At 46.5% G+C, this 16979-nt stretch overlaps 1 protein-coding gene across 1 annotated transcript; it reads left to right on the top strand.

Moving 5' to 3' along the window:
- The first annotated feature begins 15006 nt into the window (after positions 1-15006).
- Positions 15007-16744, top strand: LOC125757879 (uncharacterized). Its single transcript, XM_049414158.1, has 2 exons — positions 15007-15106; positions 16400-16744. The coding sequence occupies exons 1-2, from the start codon at positions 15014-15016 to the stop codon at positions 16742-16744; spliced, it is 438 nt and encodes a 145-aa protein (XP_049270115.1). The 5' UTR covers positions 15007-15013.
- The last annotated feature ends 235 nt before the right edge of the window (positions 16745-16979 follow it).

The following is a 16979-nucleotide window of genomic DNA, read 5'->3' as shown; positions in this document are numbered from 1 at the left end:
GCAACTCAGCCTCAGCATCCACCCCGTCGGAGACAGGAGAAGCTGCCTCCAGCTGCGAAGCTGGGTTATGTGGCAGCACTGAAGAAGAGCAAAAGAAGCGGAATCCACAGCCTTCTTCGTCCACCCTGATGGCACAGCTGCTGGATGAACAACGGCAGCTTCGTCTCTCTCTCGAAAGACGACGAGAGAAAGAACTGCAACTCAAGGAGCAGCAGCTGAAGCTATTTAAAGACATAGCTGCAACGGACGAAAAGCTGGTGTCCGTGCTGGAGTTCCTAGCAAATAAATAAACTAGGTCGTCAAGGCCACATTCATGCATGTTTCATTTTCTTGAAGACACAACGACTTGCCGTGGCTTGTTACAACTAAAGCAGACATGTAAGTGCATGTTTACAATGAATAGGCCTGAACTAGGTCATGAGGAACGGGGAGTTTGCTTCGAAAAGTATTGTGTGAATGTAGCCCTTGTTTTCTCGCCTTCATTTGTGCCAGCTTGTGCGTTATGGTAAGGCTGCACGTAGAGAGCGGCAAGTTGCGCTTCCTGCTCCCATGGCTGCTCAACACAGTCCCGGAAACCTTCGCAGATTTTATGCAAAACACATGCAGCCCTTATCGCACGCTTTGCGTTCGGCAGGTGGAATTCCATTCTTTTGGCTACAAAGCGGAAACCTGGCTTTCAACCTGCCGAACGCATTCCCTGCACTCCTCCTTGTTCTACACAGGTTGTAGTTGAAAACTTCTTCAGGTGTTCGGTCCTGAGGATTCGCGAATGGTTTCATCAGGTTCGCCGTCAATGGAAATCCTTGATCGCACAATAAGATTGGAGCAACAGGCGTGCCTTCAATGAAGGCCTGAAGGGACTTGAAGTGCGCACTCTCGAACACATTTCTCTCTCCTAAGGCTGCGTAAACACCTGCGTCATGGCACCTCCCTGGACTACCAACACGGATGTATCTGAACCGATATATGTGGCCCACTAACGCCAAAAGTATGATGCTGTACCTGTGTGGGAAAAGAAGAAAGAACACCTATAATGCTAAACAATAACAGAGCCATCACTTTCTAATATGATGTAGCTGTTAAGTGTTCAATAATGTTTACTTCTTCCTTAATAAAACAAAGTACACACAGCATAGCTCAATATATACAGTAACTTATTGGAGTTTGCCTCATTCAACAATGATAAAAATAGTTGTTGGTAATATCAAAGACAAAATTACTGTTGGTAGAACTTCGTGACAAAGTCGAAAAAGTATTTCACGTTCCCCTAAACATACTACTATACAGTACTTCTGCATTGAACTCTGCGTTAGAGCCTTTTCTAGGGAGCGAATCACTACCACGGCAAACATTTTAGAATAACCTACCACCCCTTTTAGTTGTAGTAGCCGGTTTCGTGCTTCTTCGGTGGCGACACGGGGAAGTGGCAACCGTCGAGGGCTCCTACAGCTTGGGGGAATCCGGTCACAGCGAAGAATTCCCTGGCGTGGTCGGCCATGCCTGCGCGCCGAACCATGCAAAGCCACTGGCTTTCCAGCTGCTGACCGACGGCAGTGGAAAACTGCCGCCACACCACATTCACAGTTGAGCGACCTACACCAAACAAGTGCGCAATCGTCCTGTCCTCAGCAGAAGAGCACAGGCGGTACAGCCCAATGGCAACTCTTTTCTCCATAGAGATCGGTGTGCGTATTTGTGTGCTCATGCGATTGAGATCACACGCCAGTGACTCTACAAGGTACCTGATGAACTTGGAGTGACGCCCAATGCCTGCTTAAAGCGAAATTCAGTCAGATGAGGCAACGTGTCCTCGAACCAGTGTTCATTCCGTCCAAAACTCCACATTGAGCGACACGTGGAGGGCGCACTTTCAGCCAAGACAGCGGCTATGGCGAACGAGTTCCCGAGTAGCTGCTCCTCGATGTCTCTTGAAATTTCCACTTCTCTGTCGATTTCACTTTGAAGCATGAAGTACGCATGACAGCGCTTCGCTCGTAAGCAAATGAGTGCTGCCAAAAGACGCTCCAAACGGCCGTCACCACTACGCGTGCCTTCTGCAACGGATTCCGCCATTTTTTTCGATTCGTCTTGGATATTGTCACGTGGTCGCGACGGTCAAGAAGACTCCAGGAGAACTTGGAAGTGCGTAACTCTTTATTTGGCCGAACTTGTGGCCGGGAAACGGAAAGTGAAACTGCAAGCAATACGCTGATAGCGGCGAGCAGAGCGTCGTCCGTCGATCGACTAACAAGTGGTCAAGCGCGTCGGCTTGTATACAGGCGCTATCGAACTTTCCAGCGATATCGCTGGTGGCAGCGTTATCTCTCGACAAAGCTGGAACATGCGCGTGCGGCGCGCAATCTTAACAAGACGATCTACTACAATCGCATAGCTTCTCGAACATTGCTTCGCGGACAGCGTCGAGCGTTGACAACCGTCCTTGCTGGTCAAACCCGAATGCATCAAAATAAAACAAGAAGTGGGCGTGGCATTGCCCCCCTCTGCAAAAGCACCTTCCCGATACTTGTGAAAGAACATAGGAGAGAAAAAAAACAAGTGCATACACAAATAAATTAAAATAACAAAGGAAAAAGTAGAGTCCCCAGGTTCGCTAACGCGAAAAAAACGGCTTAAGGCGCACAACATGGACGACTTCAGGTCGTGCGCGGCGTCGCTGGGAGTTCGTGCCGTCCGGGATGACCTCGTAGTCAAGATCGCCGAGACGTCGAAGAACCTTGTAGGAATGAAATTTTCAAGTTCACTTCTAATAGACAGAATGGCTGATTGGGCGAGTTAGTGATCCATGTTGCTTAGAAATACGAGCGCGTAACTGAACAAAACAAGGACTACGAAACGACAAGGAAAATAGCACCCGCATGTCCTTCTCTCTTCTGAGTTCTTGCTTAATTACGCGCTCGCCTTTCGGAGTACCCCAACAATTCTAAAAGCAGCACATCCTCCTCTGTCGCAGCTGTGAAGTTTGTGTAATTTGTATTAATTATACTCGCTGAATGCAAAGCTGTGCAGTAGTTTCCCTATGATGATTAATACATGGGACAATACTAAATTTATTTATTGATTTATATAGATTACCCTCAGAGCCAAGGCATTCCAGGGGGGGGGGGGGAGTAATACACAATATCGCAAATACCTCAGGAACAGGTCACAAAAAAATTACACAATGTTAGCGGAAAGTTGAAAAAAATGAAATGCAGAATAATTCAGTGTATAGATGGAGTTAGACACTTTATGTAAATCAGAAAGATAGTTCTCAGTTTTAAAAAGATGCCTATAAGCTTGGTTCATGTAAACCAGAGTTTTAAGGTTCAGTTTTGTAGTGTAGGTTCTAGTACGTAGTGCCGCATAGCATTTATTCCAAGAAGTTCTTCAAACTCTAAGTAAATACGAGGTCTCTCACTAGCCCACGGAGCAAGAATTCTTGAGGAGGCGAAACTGCGCTCGCTCACGCGTCCTAATAATGTCACGGAATCTGGCACAGCACTGACGCGTCCTCTGTCGTGAGAGTCCGCTAGCGGAGAGGGAAAAACACGCGCGTCGCGCTCTCCCACGACGCTCGCCGGTTCAAGGCCCTGCGGCACCGATTCACCATCGCGCTTTAATGCCGAGACAGACTGCACGATTTTCCATCCGATGCGACGTCCGACGCGGCAGCTGGAATCTTGACGTTTCGTGACATTTCATCGCATCGGATCGCCCCATCGCATGTCCGGCGTGTATCAAACCGGGCAGATATTTTTGTCGCCCCGCCGGACCGTCGGACGGCCGCAGCGAATGACAGCGCGAGAACGGAAACGTCACGATGACGTGGACAGGTAGCCGGTGAGCCAGGTGAGCTGCCATATTGCTGAGTTTTAAATGCGGAGCATTTCTTAGTCGCACCTGCGGCGTCGGCGGCGCCGTCCACACCCCCACTGCGCATGCTCGGCTCGTCTCGTGCCGGCAGCAAGCCTCTCCCTCCCTCCCTCCTCTCCCTCCCTCTCCTCCTCCCTCCCTCCTCTCCGAACCTGCCTCCTCTCCTTCGAACGCGGGCGGTGTGTATATAAGCGGCGGAGCGCGCGTTCGGAATTCAGTCAAGGGCGCCTTTACTTGGCTTTCGCTTGACTTGACGCTTTGCTTGACTCGAGTAGATGCGATGGAAGCAACAGTGCCTTCAATCAGCGTCCCACCACTCGTTCAAGGCAACGCTACCACACCCTCACCGTCGTCGGCGTCAACAACAGCAAGCAACGCAGAAGACAAGGCTGCGAAGAGACGAGCATACGACGCTGAACGCAAGCGTTTGAAGCGAGCTGCGGACCCGGAACTTCGTGCACGCTGGAGCCGTTCAAGTCGTACTTGGTGTGCGCATCGTGTAACAATTAAGCATTCCCAAACCATACCCAATTACGCAACATTCACGCGATACGCTCACCACTCTACGACGCATTTACTCGAGTTCCCCCCGTGGGAAGATGCGGGCGACTTTTTTTCATGCCGGGTCGGCGGATTATTAGGTCGTGCTCAACAGTTTTGCGGAGAAGTCGACGTTTACCATGAGCGCCCAAGCCTCACAACTGTCGAACGAACTGATCATCGCGCTGGTTTGGCATGAGCAGGCGCTGTGGGACCAGCGGACAAACCTGTACAGAAATGCCGACATACGCGTGGATGCGTCGAAACGCATTGTGCGTGGTCTAGGCCTTGCTGTGACAGACGGTATGTAGTCTATTTGTCACTTTTTCTCCGAGCGCTTTTTTCTAGTGCGAACTGTGCGTGCAGCTAAGCTTTTCACGCGAGGTAAATCTTAAAACGCTACGTTTCAGACACACACGACGAGGACCTTGAAACGTGTAACGACGACAAACGTGGAAAGCAGTGTTCACAGTCTCAGATTTACGAGTGAGATTTAATGGTCAGATTGCACTCCGTCGTGGCTGACGACGGAGCATAATGAATTTTGAGCGCCTATGGTTCTTTAAATGCGAAGCATTTCTTAGCGAACTTCTGCTACTTTGAGCGTATCTATCTATCTATCTATCTATCTATCTATCTATCTATCTATCTATCTATCTATCTATCTATCTATCTATCTATCTATCTATCTATCTATCTATCTATCTATCTATCTATCCGCCTACGACTTTGTGCTCTCCTGGCCGTTTTTTTTTTAAATCTGAACTGAAGTACGTCGGCGCGTATTCATTATGTCCCCATATAAATGTGACCTTAAAATGAACTCACGCCTTCCAGCTTAGCCGCTATCGTGCCACGAGGAATTGCTTGCACACAGAGGAAAGAAGAAATTATGACAAAGTGCCTTGCATGAAAGCCACATTTACAATCTTGCAATGCAATGGTTTACTTTGCGGCGCTTTTGATGGGATGACCTGCAAGCGCGTTACATTCGTCAAAGCTACCTCTCATGATTGAACATGGCTGTTGTGGTCACACTGACCTTGTTTCGATTCTATTGACAAAATTGTCATAAGATCAGTCAAGTTTGCTCGTGCAATGTTTGTGGGATTGAACGGTAAAATTTGAAACACAGACAGCAAATGTTGCCTTTTTTTATTATAGCAATGAATCATTGTCAACATTGTCTGCTTTGTCATTGCATGCATTACGATTGAATTTGTATTGGGCGTGTTGGTGCATAGCTTCCTGAGAGATTTGTGGGCCAAATCGAGAAACAAGGAACGAACAAGTACAAGACAGCATAGGATGTCAAATCCCATCTTCCCTCTAGGTTTCTTTTTCCCGCTTGCTTCTAAGCTTGCATCACAAATCTTTCGTTACGAATTATTTCTAAAAATTTTCGAATAATTCACACATAACGTTACGGTTACCTTCTCTTCTATATAAAATATCAAGATGTTCACAAATCACCGGAGAAACCTGCGAGACACTTTCGCAAAAAAGCTAAACGAGCTCAAGAAGAAGAGCGGAGCTTGCGTGGATGAGCCACTTCCAAAATGAAAGTACTTTGACCATCTTCCCATCTTGAGAGACATCATCGAGCCACGCCGGTATGGTAAAGCTTTGGTTCTAGCTTGTAGCAAAACTTGGAAGCACTCAAAGTAGCTGACCCTCTTTAAATTTGGACTCGCACACCTTACATTCAAAGTTTCCCTTACATTTTGGCTACAGTGAGACTGACAGGAAAAGTAGGGGACACAACATTGCGATATCGCCTTAAATTTATCGCAACAACCACGCATGAAATGCACACAAGCGCGACCAAATCCAGCCCTAAGCACACAAAATTGATTTGTTTTAAATGTGAAGCAAGCATCCTAAAACGATGACAAAGCTGATCTTTAAGGAAGAAAGAATTGGAAACTATGAAAACCAGGAAGAACGTTAGAATGCGAAATTGCAAACAATATAACACGCACCAGCTGATATGCGACATTTACCCAGAATTTAACAAGGGAACTTCATTATCAAGTCATGAAATAGAGGGCTGGCTAACAGTCGCCTTCAATCTTCCCTTGTGCCACCATTAATTCGTTTGTTGGGGCTGCCAGTGGAGATTCACAATGTCACACCTTCCACTGTGTCAACGTCACTGTGTAAATATACAAAACATATTACGGCACAGTAAAATATGATGTGTGCACAACTTTTTTAGCCTGTGGAATAGCCGCAGCACCGCTAATACAGGGTGGCATGGAGCCAACCGACACTTTTGTATGATACATGCATTCAGGGAAAAAAGTCAGTGCCTGTAAATAGGACCAAGTGTGTTATTTATTTGCAGCCAATTGCAAGGTCATTTTTTGAGCACATCTGGCACATGGCCTCCGCTTAGGCTAATGCATAGTTACAAACGCTTAAGTCGCTCACGCACCTCTGTGGTCTGCGTCAATGCCTAGAACTTCATCATCAACACCTTGCTTGAGTTCTCGAATATTCATGATGCACCTCTGGCACACACAGTCTATGACGAGCCCCCACATGAAGTCTGAAACACAAAGGTCGAGTGACCAAGCTGCCAAATTGATTTCGCCAAAACCTTTCAGTTGCGAACGTTTCGACGAACGGATTCTGGCCTTGACATACCTTGGTTGTACATGTCATGAAATTTCTGTCTCCACTCCACAATTTCCCCTCCCACCAACCAGTATAAGCTATCACTGCGCAGCACACTGTATATAGCTTCGTAATTTTATAATAGCACTGGTCTAAAGATAGAAGTTGAAAGCAATATAATAATTTTTGAATCAATGTCGTCACAACGAAGATGTGGGCGTGTACCTCCCTGTCAGTCAATTATTTAGTGCTGTTGAGAAGCAGGAAGGAACTTTGATTATGTTAAATTCGTCGTGCGTGTTTTCTCCACGTACGTGAACTCACCGCACACTGCTAGCACATGCAACAAAAACAGTTAAATTCCTTCAGTGTACTCCAGCAATTCATGCCTGTCATCTGCTTTTTTTGTTGCCATCTTTGGGAATCGGTAGAATTTCAGCACTAGAATAAACCTATTCGTCTTTAGACCGCCATTACGACAGTTAACAACGAAACAGTGATTACTAATTGAAATGGCAAACGGGGCTCATATAGGAAAAGAAACAGGCAGTCTTCCACAAACACGGTGTCGCAAATGAGAGATTTGTCACACGTGGCACAAGCATGGGGGCAGCAGATACGGAAGTGTAGAGAGTGAGGGAGGTGCAGCGGTTAAGCCTGCACGATGTGATGGAGCACGCTTTCTCTGGTAGGGTAATAACAAGCACTGGCGTCAGTACAAAAACTTGAGCCGTTGCTTTCTGCGGGAGCACAAGAGGTATGAGCTGACTCTACATTTCGGCAATGCCGCCAGCAGTGGCCACTTCTGCTGCCAGTAGCTATGCAATATGCTAGCTTGTGACACACACCCTGAAACTTTCTCTTTCAAGAATTATCACAAGGAAACCATAGATAGGTGGCACATCTCCTGTATCTCTACTATGCCTAATTCCTTTCCTCATTTTCGAATTGCACTAATTCTTCAATCCGTTATGCAACCCCAACTCTCCCAGACTGGCGACACTGAAAATGCTGAAGTAGGTGAATGCTCACTTGCGGTTCCATAATACACAGTGACCACTCTGTTCATTAAGAGAAATGAATTTGTTACCACCGTGTGCGCCATGTCACTAATTCTGTGGCTGCATTTTTTTTTCCTTTTAGAACGAGCAGTAACCTGGGGGACAGCTCGGATGCCACGCAGGACGACGCGGCCGGAGTTACTGCGTCCATACTGCCCCCTCGTTGTGCCAGTGGCGCGAGCGAGAGTAACTACTGCTCAGACACACCCGACTACTCTTTATCCGCTTCTCCTTCTTCTCCCATGTCACACAATCAGACTGAATTTTCCTTTCTGCATAATTCTACTGAACCTGTGCCCACCCCTTCCACTCATCTATCCACGCCTTGAACAACCCTCCCACACTCCACTCCTATCATGAAACACACAACACACAACAGTAAGACACAAAAAAGAAAACTAGAAACAGCAAACATGTTGGAAAAGTTAGACGAGCAAATAAAAGATGAAAAAGAAAACACGACTGAGCAGTTTTTACTCTCGCTCGCTGAGCATACGACAAGGTGCCAGAGCACCTGAGGGGGCAGTGCAAAGTGCATCTCTTAGAGGTGCTCCTGCACTATGAAGCAGGTGAAATCTCAAGTGTACTATCACTCATCTGGGGACCACTGATTTGACCAAGTGGCCAGTGAGAGGAAGTGGTCAGGAAGGACACTAAAGCCCCCCCCCCCCCCTTTTTTTTAACCACAATTTTTTGGCAATAAAAGTTGCTGCGAATTTTCTCGTGGAAAGGAGTTTAGTCTTCATAACAAACTCCATGGCAATATGGAGCACCAATCAGCACTTGTGCCCTGCTACATAATCAATACACAATGAAACAATGCAGAATTGGTCATCAGGGCCAAATATATGATCTTTGGAACAGTACATTACTTTCGTGAAGCACAGTAGAGGGATTTTTACAACATTAAGGCAGAACGCACTGCTTAATTGAAGTGCCACAAGACATGCAGCACCCATCACGTGGTGCTATAATTTTGAATGCATAGGCAATAGCAGCATTATGTAGAAATGGGTGTTCAAGAAAATGCTACACTGATTGCAAGTGCATCTCTTTTCATTCTACTGGATGTGCTTTCATATCTGGTGTAATTTTTATTCCACCAGAAGTGCCCCTTCTACATATGGATGACACTAAGCTCCATATTGGGATATTTCCTGAATGCTTGGGCTTCTATAGAATCTTTGGTGCCTTGTATACATTTACCATTGCAGTGCCATTATATAAGAAAATGGAAAATAGTTGTAATTTTATGCTTTGAGTAAGTGAGAATCTGGTGCATTCATGTAATAATTTTGTGTCACCAAACAGCGATTACATTATCGCTAAGTAGTGCTGATGTTGGGAACCAAGTACTGCATTTTTTTCGTGGGGGGGGGGGGGGGAGAGAGAAAGGGAACTGTTTTAACAGTCGTAGTACAAGCAGGATAGTCAAGTGGAAGTGCAGCACAGTAGCACCTGTTTGCAGTGTCGTCTGTCTTGACCATTGTTCAACATTTCAGATTTGCAAATTGTTTTAAACTTGGCTTTGTGTTTATTATGATCGACGTGGCTTTTGAAAGAAACGCATTATCTGCTGACAGCACACTGCAATCACTACGAGAAAGAAGCGCTTGCCTGAATTGAATATCAGCATCATCAAAAGTACCTTGTTTAATATAACCAGTCACTATCACGAGCCTGAACCCTCAAAACAAAACTTCACATAACACAACACATTGAAAGTAAAATTATAGAAAAGATGCCTACGATAAAAAAGTGATAATTGCGTATAATTTTTTTTCTAATCTGCATGCATATACAAGTAAAATTTACAAGCCTGGTAAGTTAGAAGTACAGCTTTTACAACTAGGCAGTGGGTGACAGTCAAAAGACATTACGGAAGTTAAAATACGACCAGCCAAAGTTTGTTTTTTCTGGGGGTATTTCAACTTCCTTAATCTTCTACCCAGCCAGACAGACTTCTATTGAAATGTTTACATTAAAAGAAATAACACATTTAGAGATGTAGAAAATAGTAAAAATAAACGCAGGCAGAGAAGTGAAGCACGTTTTAACATGGCAACTGTCTCAATTCTTGTGTACCCATTAACATTGTAGCCTCTACGTTTCGGTGCCGAAAACCCACGTGCGACAAGCATTCCTTCTACGCACGGCGAACAGGACTTTACTCTTGCTTCGCGTCGCGGGCGGTGAGGACCGAACGGGTCGTGGATGCATGCGACGACCACCGTTGGTACACGACTTCAGCCAGCAGCAATGCCCTCCCAGTGGACCGACTCAAAGGCAAGAGATCTGCACAACGCGTGCAGAACACTAATATCATACAGGATGCGCGACTCTTGCTTGAGTCTGCTAACGTCGACATCGCGAAGCTCACAGGTGTAAAGGAACTACAAGCTCTCGCAGATCAATGAGCAGTACGACCAGAGTGTTCCAACCGAAAGTATCGAGGAGCACACGGCTATAGCTGAATAGAAAGACAAAGCAGTTGGCATGCTTGCCGAGGTAAATCTCAAAATCTCCTAATCGGAACGAGCGCAGACGGGCCATGCACAAGGTTCCAGTGGTGAAACCACGGGAAAAAACGGCTTAAGAAACGAGTTTCCCGCAAGATTTTTGGCGCCCAGATTGCCCCGGCTGCATATTCTAACTTTCAAAGGGGACATCTCACAGTGGAGCAACTTGAACAGCTTGTTCATCTCAAGAATGACCCGACGCCATCCACTAAATTTTATTACCTCAAGAGCTTTCTAACGGGGGATGCAGCAAAAGCGATTGCGGGCTTCCCTATGACCGACTTATGCAACGCCAGCACGATTGTTATGTTGAAGGAACAATTCGGCGATAGCACCTTGATTACTCAGCACCATCTGACAGCACTGAGATCTCTTCCGAACGTCACATCAGCCAATGATGTCTGTGGGTTGCGAAAGTTGTACGATGCCACGCAACTGAACATCCGATGCCTTGGATCCCTGAACGTTCCCACTTCTACATATTTAGCCATGCTCAGTGGCGTAACTGCACCTTTCACAGTAACTGTGAAAATCCCATTCCAGAAGCTTTGGTTGTTATGAATATCACGGGATTCCAAGTTACCCATGAAAATCGAGACGACATGAAAAAAATGGTGTTCTGAAGTTCCTCAGCTCCGCCTTATTAAGATACCACGCTACGTCATGAGTCATCCGAAAAAATAAATCACCATGATGCAAGCCCATATCTTCGTTGACGCTAGTCCAAGGGCTTATGGAGCCTGCGCGTACCTTAGAACAGTGGAGCTCAATGGCCGTTGTTGTATGAAGATCATCGTGGCAAAGTCTCACGTAGCAACCATAAAAGCCTTGACAATGCCAAAGTTGGAACTAATGGGTGCAGTTGTCGGAGCAAGACTGCTAAAATACCTCAGGAATTCATGTGACATAGTGCAGTTCTCGCATATTATGTGGCCAGACTCGACAATTGTCCTGAGCTGGATTCGTGCACAGCAAGATAAACTCGGCCCTTTCGTGAGAAACAAAGCGGCCGAGATAGCTGACTGTACCGAGAGAGGTCTATGGCATTATTGTCCTGGAGTGGAGAACCCATCCCATTCAATTACACGAGGATTATCAGCGGCAGCACTTCAGGAAAAGCTTCAACTGGTGGAACGGCCCAGAATGGTTGCTACAACCGAAACCGCTTGGCCGGTCGAAGCCACTCCGGTTGGCGTCCAAGACAATCGCAACGAACAAGAAGTTCCACAGACAGAACGACTTCTACAGACAAGAAAACCACTTGAACATGTCATAAACGTCGAGAAGTACAGCAGCTTGACCAGGCTTCTTCGCGTTACAGTGTTTGTTTGCAGATTTGTCGAAAGGACACGGCGGGCACAAGCACCACATACGGGGCCCATCACAGAATAAGAGGTGAATTTGGCCGAGAAGGTTTGGATAATAAAAGCTCAGTGAGACGCTTTCTCTCAAGAAATGGAGCAATTGTCCAACGGATGCGCTATCTGAAGACGGTGAATGAATGCGCAGTTTCGTACCGGCATAGAAATGAAGAAACGTGTCTATTGATTGAGCCTTGGCATATTGAGAATGGTGGTAGCGCATGTGTGAGCCAACCGTCGATTACCTTGCATAAACAGTAAATAAAATCCCTTAACATTAATCTTTCAAGTAGATCCCCTCGAATGCCAGATTGATAGGCTAGCCTATTGCATGGGCATGTGCAGATAAGTTTTCGTGTCTTCTTTCTTTTCCGCCATCTGTGCACCTCTTCAGTTGTTAGTCGGCGTTTGTGGTGTCTAGACTTCCTTCTTGTGTCCTTGTTATTACGATAGCAATTATATGGACACTCGCAGCTGATTTTTGCCATTGCCATCACCGTCATGCCCAGGATATGTATATGTATGTATATATATAAAAAGTCACAGTTTCGCCGCAAGGGCGAAGCAATGAATGCGATAGCAAGAAGAGCGGCCCGTGATGGACGCGCTGCAACTACCGTGCGTCCATCACTACCCGGCAGCTACTTGACAGTTTTAATTTCACGTACGTAGGGACTTCTCATACGCAAACGTGAAAAGTACACGTACGTTACGTGCACGAAATCTGAAACGCTTTTAGCTACACGTACGCGACGCGCGGTGAGAGCTACCACGTAGCTCCATCTGCTGAGGATCATGAACACTGCGGTAGCTTGTTCGAGCGCCCGCGCGAGCAGACAGCGGCAGGGGAAGGTTCTCCCTGCGCAAATATAAGAAGCGAGAGAGCGCCCGACTAGGGAGCCTACATGACCGGCCGTTTTAGGGTGATATCAGCCTTTGACTCACTACGTGCCGCCAACGCACCGCCGCCCGCCAAAACACAGTGTTGCCAGACAGCAACGCTGCGCTGAGAGCGGCGGCTGGCCCCAATATGGCGGCGCACAGAAAACTATGCATCTTGATGCCCGCACTGCGTCTACTCCCGGTTGCGTTTAGTTCTCGACAATACGGTGTCGAGCGTTGCGGTAGCATGTTAAACGCTGCCGGTGAAGCCCTGGATGCTGCGTACCGCTCTGCACTAACCACAACAGAAAGGGCGTGCGAATGTTCCGCTTCCCAGCGAGCCCTGGCCGACGACAACTCTGGCTCGATCAATTGAAGCGAGGCGGCTGGGAGAGTGCGTCTCGTATTTGCTCTCTGAATACTGCGTATTTCGGGGTGCTATTCTGGACATTGTCAAATTCCGCCATGTTGTTGATTTGATTGGTCACGCGAGATCGTTCGCGCTGTGGCGCTGCAGTAGCGTTACGGCACAGGAATATGCGATGACGTCGTGCGAAAAAAAATTGTTATTTTTTTCCAAAATAACGCTTCGCCGTACTCTGTCATGTAGAAATAAAGGTTTGGGTTGAACAACGAAACCGGAATATGGTACTGAGCTGTGCCTACGGTCAACTTGCGGTTTATCGAAACTACTGTACGGTGGCTAACTACTGCTCGTTTTACGAACAGCCGCCATGTCTGCAACACGATTGGACATTGCACTGATGGCGCCCATTGCGTCACAGGACCTCACTCTTTGTAGCGTCAATTTGACGTTGCGTGACGTTGCATCCTGCCAAATTTGCTGCTTAAAATGTGAGAACGACGAAGTGCCCAAAATTGGCCGCCATATTGTTGTAAATTGAGTTGCTTGTTCGATGTACAGCCTCACATACGTATGTGCACATATCATTCCGTGAGTTACCTTACAAGCATGTTTTCGATTAATAATAATATAAAGTGTTGTACATGAAGCTTGCTTGTAAAAATAAAAGGTTATTGTTTAATTTGGCCTGTTCGAAGTTGCGGTTCTCGCCGCAAGAGAACGCTAGATTAGCGAAGCAAAATGGCGCTGCCCTTTGTCGTGTAGTGGCTGGAGCTGCAGGAAGAAAGATAATTCTGCTAGTACCGCGATGTTTTTGTGATGACCGATCAATTGTTTCAACTGCGGTGCCGGCTGACGAAGGACATTGTGCGATGGCTGTGTGGGGAGCTGCGCCAGGACCTGGAGAGGCGGCGTACGGACACGAGAACAGCCCCGACCGTTGTTGTTGTTTTTGTTGAGCTACAAGTGCTTTGCGCCCTTCGCTCCTTCGCCACCGGCAGTTACCACGACGCGATCGCGAACAACGAGGACGTGGCGACGAGCTAGTCTAGTGTGGGTCTCACGATTCACGCTGTCATGGAAGCGATCGTCGAGCGCCTCGGCATTGAGTGGATCGCCCCCCCATGCCAAAAGGAAGGCTTTGTCCACATAGATGCAAGATTTGAAGTCTGCATCGAGGTGGTCGACGACACGTTTGTGTGCATAAGTGTGCCGTATGAAAAGGACGACGGCAACAAGGCTGCTTATTTTTGCCGCAAGAACTTTGACGCCCTCGGCATGATGGTGGTGAGAACAAGTTTCATCTTATTCAATCTTGCGCATGCCCTTAGTAGAATGCAAGGCAGGAACCTGAAAGACAGCTTTCTGCCACTCTCCAGTATTTTAACGACATTTGCCGTGGCTCCAAGTGCAGTGATAGAAAAGAACGCAGTGTCGCGGTAAACGGATTTTTCCGTCACTATTTAGTTTTGGCAGGGGTGACTTGACACCATAAAAAGTTCATCGAGCTTCATAATTGATCGTGGCAGCTTTTAACAAAAATAATGCATGAAAGGAAATCAAACGTGCTGATTGCGCTCTAATTTCATAAACAGTGATATGCAGACATGCAGTAACTGCCACATATGAAATGAAAGATACAGCTGTCGAAGCTGCGCTCCGAAAGCAACTCGAGAGAAATAAGTGCGTTGGACCACACAGTTACAGTTGTTATGCATGTAGCTGGTTGTATTGCTATTGCCGACTTCCTTCCAATGCAAACAACACTCTGCAGGTATCTGACCAACCCTGCCGATGACTGCCCTCGCACTCGGGGCCCGTGCACGACGCCTTTATGTGGAAGACATCCACCGTGAGCCAGGACTGGGCAGTGGACGCCGTGGCCAGGTTGGTGCATAGCTGCTTGGTATGCAAGCGTGAGAATGCTTGTGCGGTGTCTTAGTGTAGCAGAAACATTATTCATGGTAATTTTATTACACGCTGCATGTCACTTTGTCCAAATTTCTGCCCCGTATATTATTACTGGCAGCTACCTTGGTCGAACACTATCTACTTTAGTGGCACTCGTGTTCCCTTGAATGAAAATTCTCTCATGCACACATTTGAGAAAACAAATCATACTCAGACCCGAGGCGGCACACAATAATCCGACTTGCTCTCAGTGTATAATTGCAACTTGTCTTTCTATGATCATGGGAAAGACTACTAGTGCAATAGAAAGGTCAAGCATGAAATAAACTTTCATGAAGGCATTGTATGATCCTTTATTATAAAGTGGCGAAATAATAAATAGTAAGCATGCGATTATACAGAAAATGCTACACTCTGAGGCTATGTTAAAAAAAAGAATACATCAAATACAACTGCCATAGATGTTGTACATTCATAAGTAAAATTATACGTAGAAAGGACAACTTGTATAAAAAATAAAAATAAGCAAGCACAGCCATGTGCTATATAGCAATAAAAGAAGTCAACTGACAACTCAAAGGTATTTCATTCATGGTTCATAAGAAGCACTAAAAACAACTCAAACGGTTTCAAAAGAAACCTGCTGTCACTTTTCATTGACGGCCTAAGCACAAAAAAAAACTAAGGGAAACCAAGCCTTGAGTGTACTGACCGTCTGCAGCCGCACATCAGTCCCATGCAATCAAAAGAAAGCACAACACCCTTACCACCAAAGAAGATGCGCCTTCTGTCACTCGCCCCTTCTCTTCTATGAAAGAAGTTAAAGGTTGCAGTTCAGTAGCTTCGTTGTCATTCCTCCTGACGAAGGATATGAGTTGATTTCAAACCACGTGGAAATAAAGCCATTTTTTCGTTGGAGCATTTCAAAAGTCGTAATTATGTAACCTAACCAGACAAGCAATTTTGTCAATATGTCTAGCTGTAAAAAAAAGGAAGGCAGTGCATATCAGTGACACGATGTCTTCGAATAAGTTAAAAGAAATGTAATGTAACAGTATAGAGAGCTGGGCGAGTTGGTTTGAGGACATTCTTGGAAACATTTCGGCGCGCACACAAAAGACGAAAACGGCGCCCGTTTGTCTACTCGCCTTTCGTTTTCGTCTTTTGTGTGCGCGCCGAAATGTTTCCAAGTTAAAAGATGTGAGAAAGGAATGGTACATATTCATGTATACATTCATAGTATGCTAATTGGAACACTGTCCTCCACAGGTGATAGTGCATACTCGCTTCAACCTTGGCTGCTTAACCCCATCCCTGGAGCACATCCTGCAGAATCCTCTGCTGCCCGATTCCACCGCACCCACTCTTCACTGCGGTGCGTCGTATAACTGTGCACTGGAGTCCTCAAGGCCCACTTTCGGTGCTTGCAGAGGTACAGAACACTGTACTATGGCCCACTCTTCACGTCGAAGATCATCGCAGTTTGTGTCGTGCTTCACAACCTCGGTGTTTGGCAGCAGCTGCCTGAGCCAGACGACATCCCTTGCACTGAAGAACTCGAATGAGAAGATGCGGACCTTTACAACAACAATAGCGACGATACGGCTGCAGTAGACATGTACCAGGCGGGTAGGCAAAGGCAGGATCACGCTCTGTTGTGGTGCACAGCTGGGCACGACTCGATATAATGGGCTTTACATTCCTGCGAGATGTGCACAGAAACGTGAAACACAAGAAGCTCTTGCTTTTTCTCATCACAAAGTAGCCACTTGCATTGTGTTCGATCCTATACCTATCCCCTCTACTTGTGTTCTTGCAGGAATTGTATTCTGACAAAAGCTTCATTGTG

The sequence above is a fragment of the Rhipicephalus sanguineus genome, chromosome 1 (assembly GCF_013339695.2).
Source record: "Rhipicephalus sanguineus isolate Rsan-2018 chromosome 1, BIME_Rsan_1.4, whole genome shotgun sequence".
Taxonomy (NCBI): domain Eukaryota; kingdom Metazoa; phylum Arthropoda; class Arachnida; order Ixodida; family Ixodidae; genus Rhipicephalus; species Rhipicephalus sanguineus.
This window is presented reverse-complemented; position numbering and strand designations above follow the sequence as displayed.

Coding starts and splice junctions, on each gene's coding strand:
- LOC125757879 (XM_049414158.1), top strand. CDS start 15,014: ATGACTGCCCTCGCACTCGGGGCCCGTGCACGACGCCTTTATGTGGAA. Junction 15,107..16,399: donor GCAGTGGACGCCGTGGCCAG/GTTGGTGCATAG, acceptor TGTCCTCCACAG/GTGATAGTGCATACTCGCTT.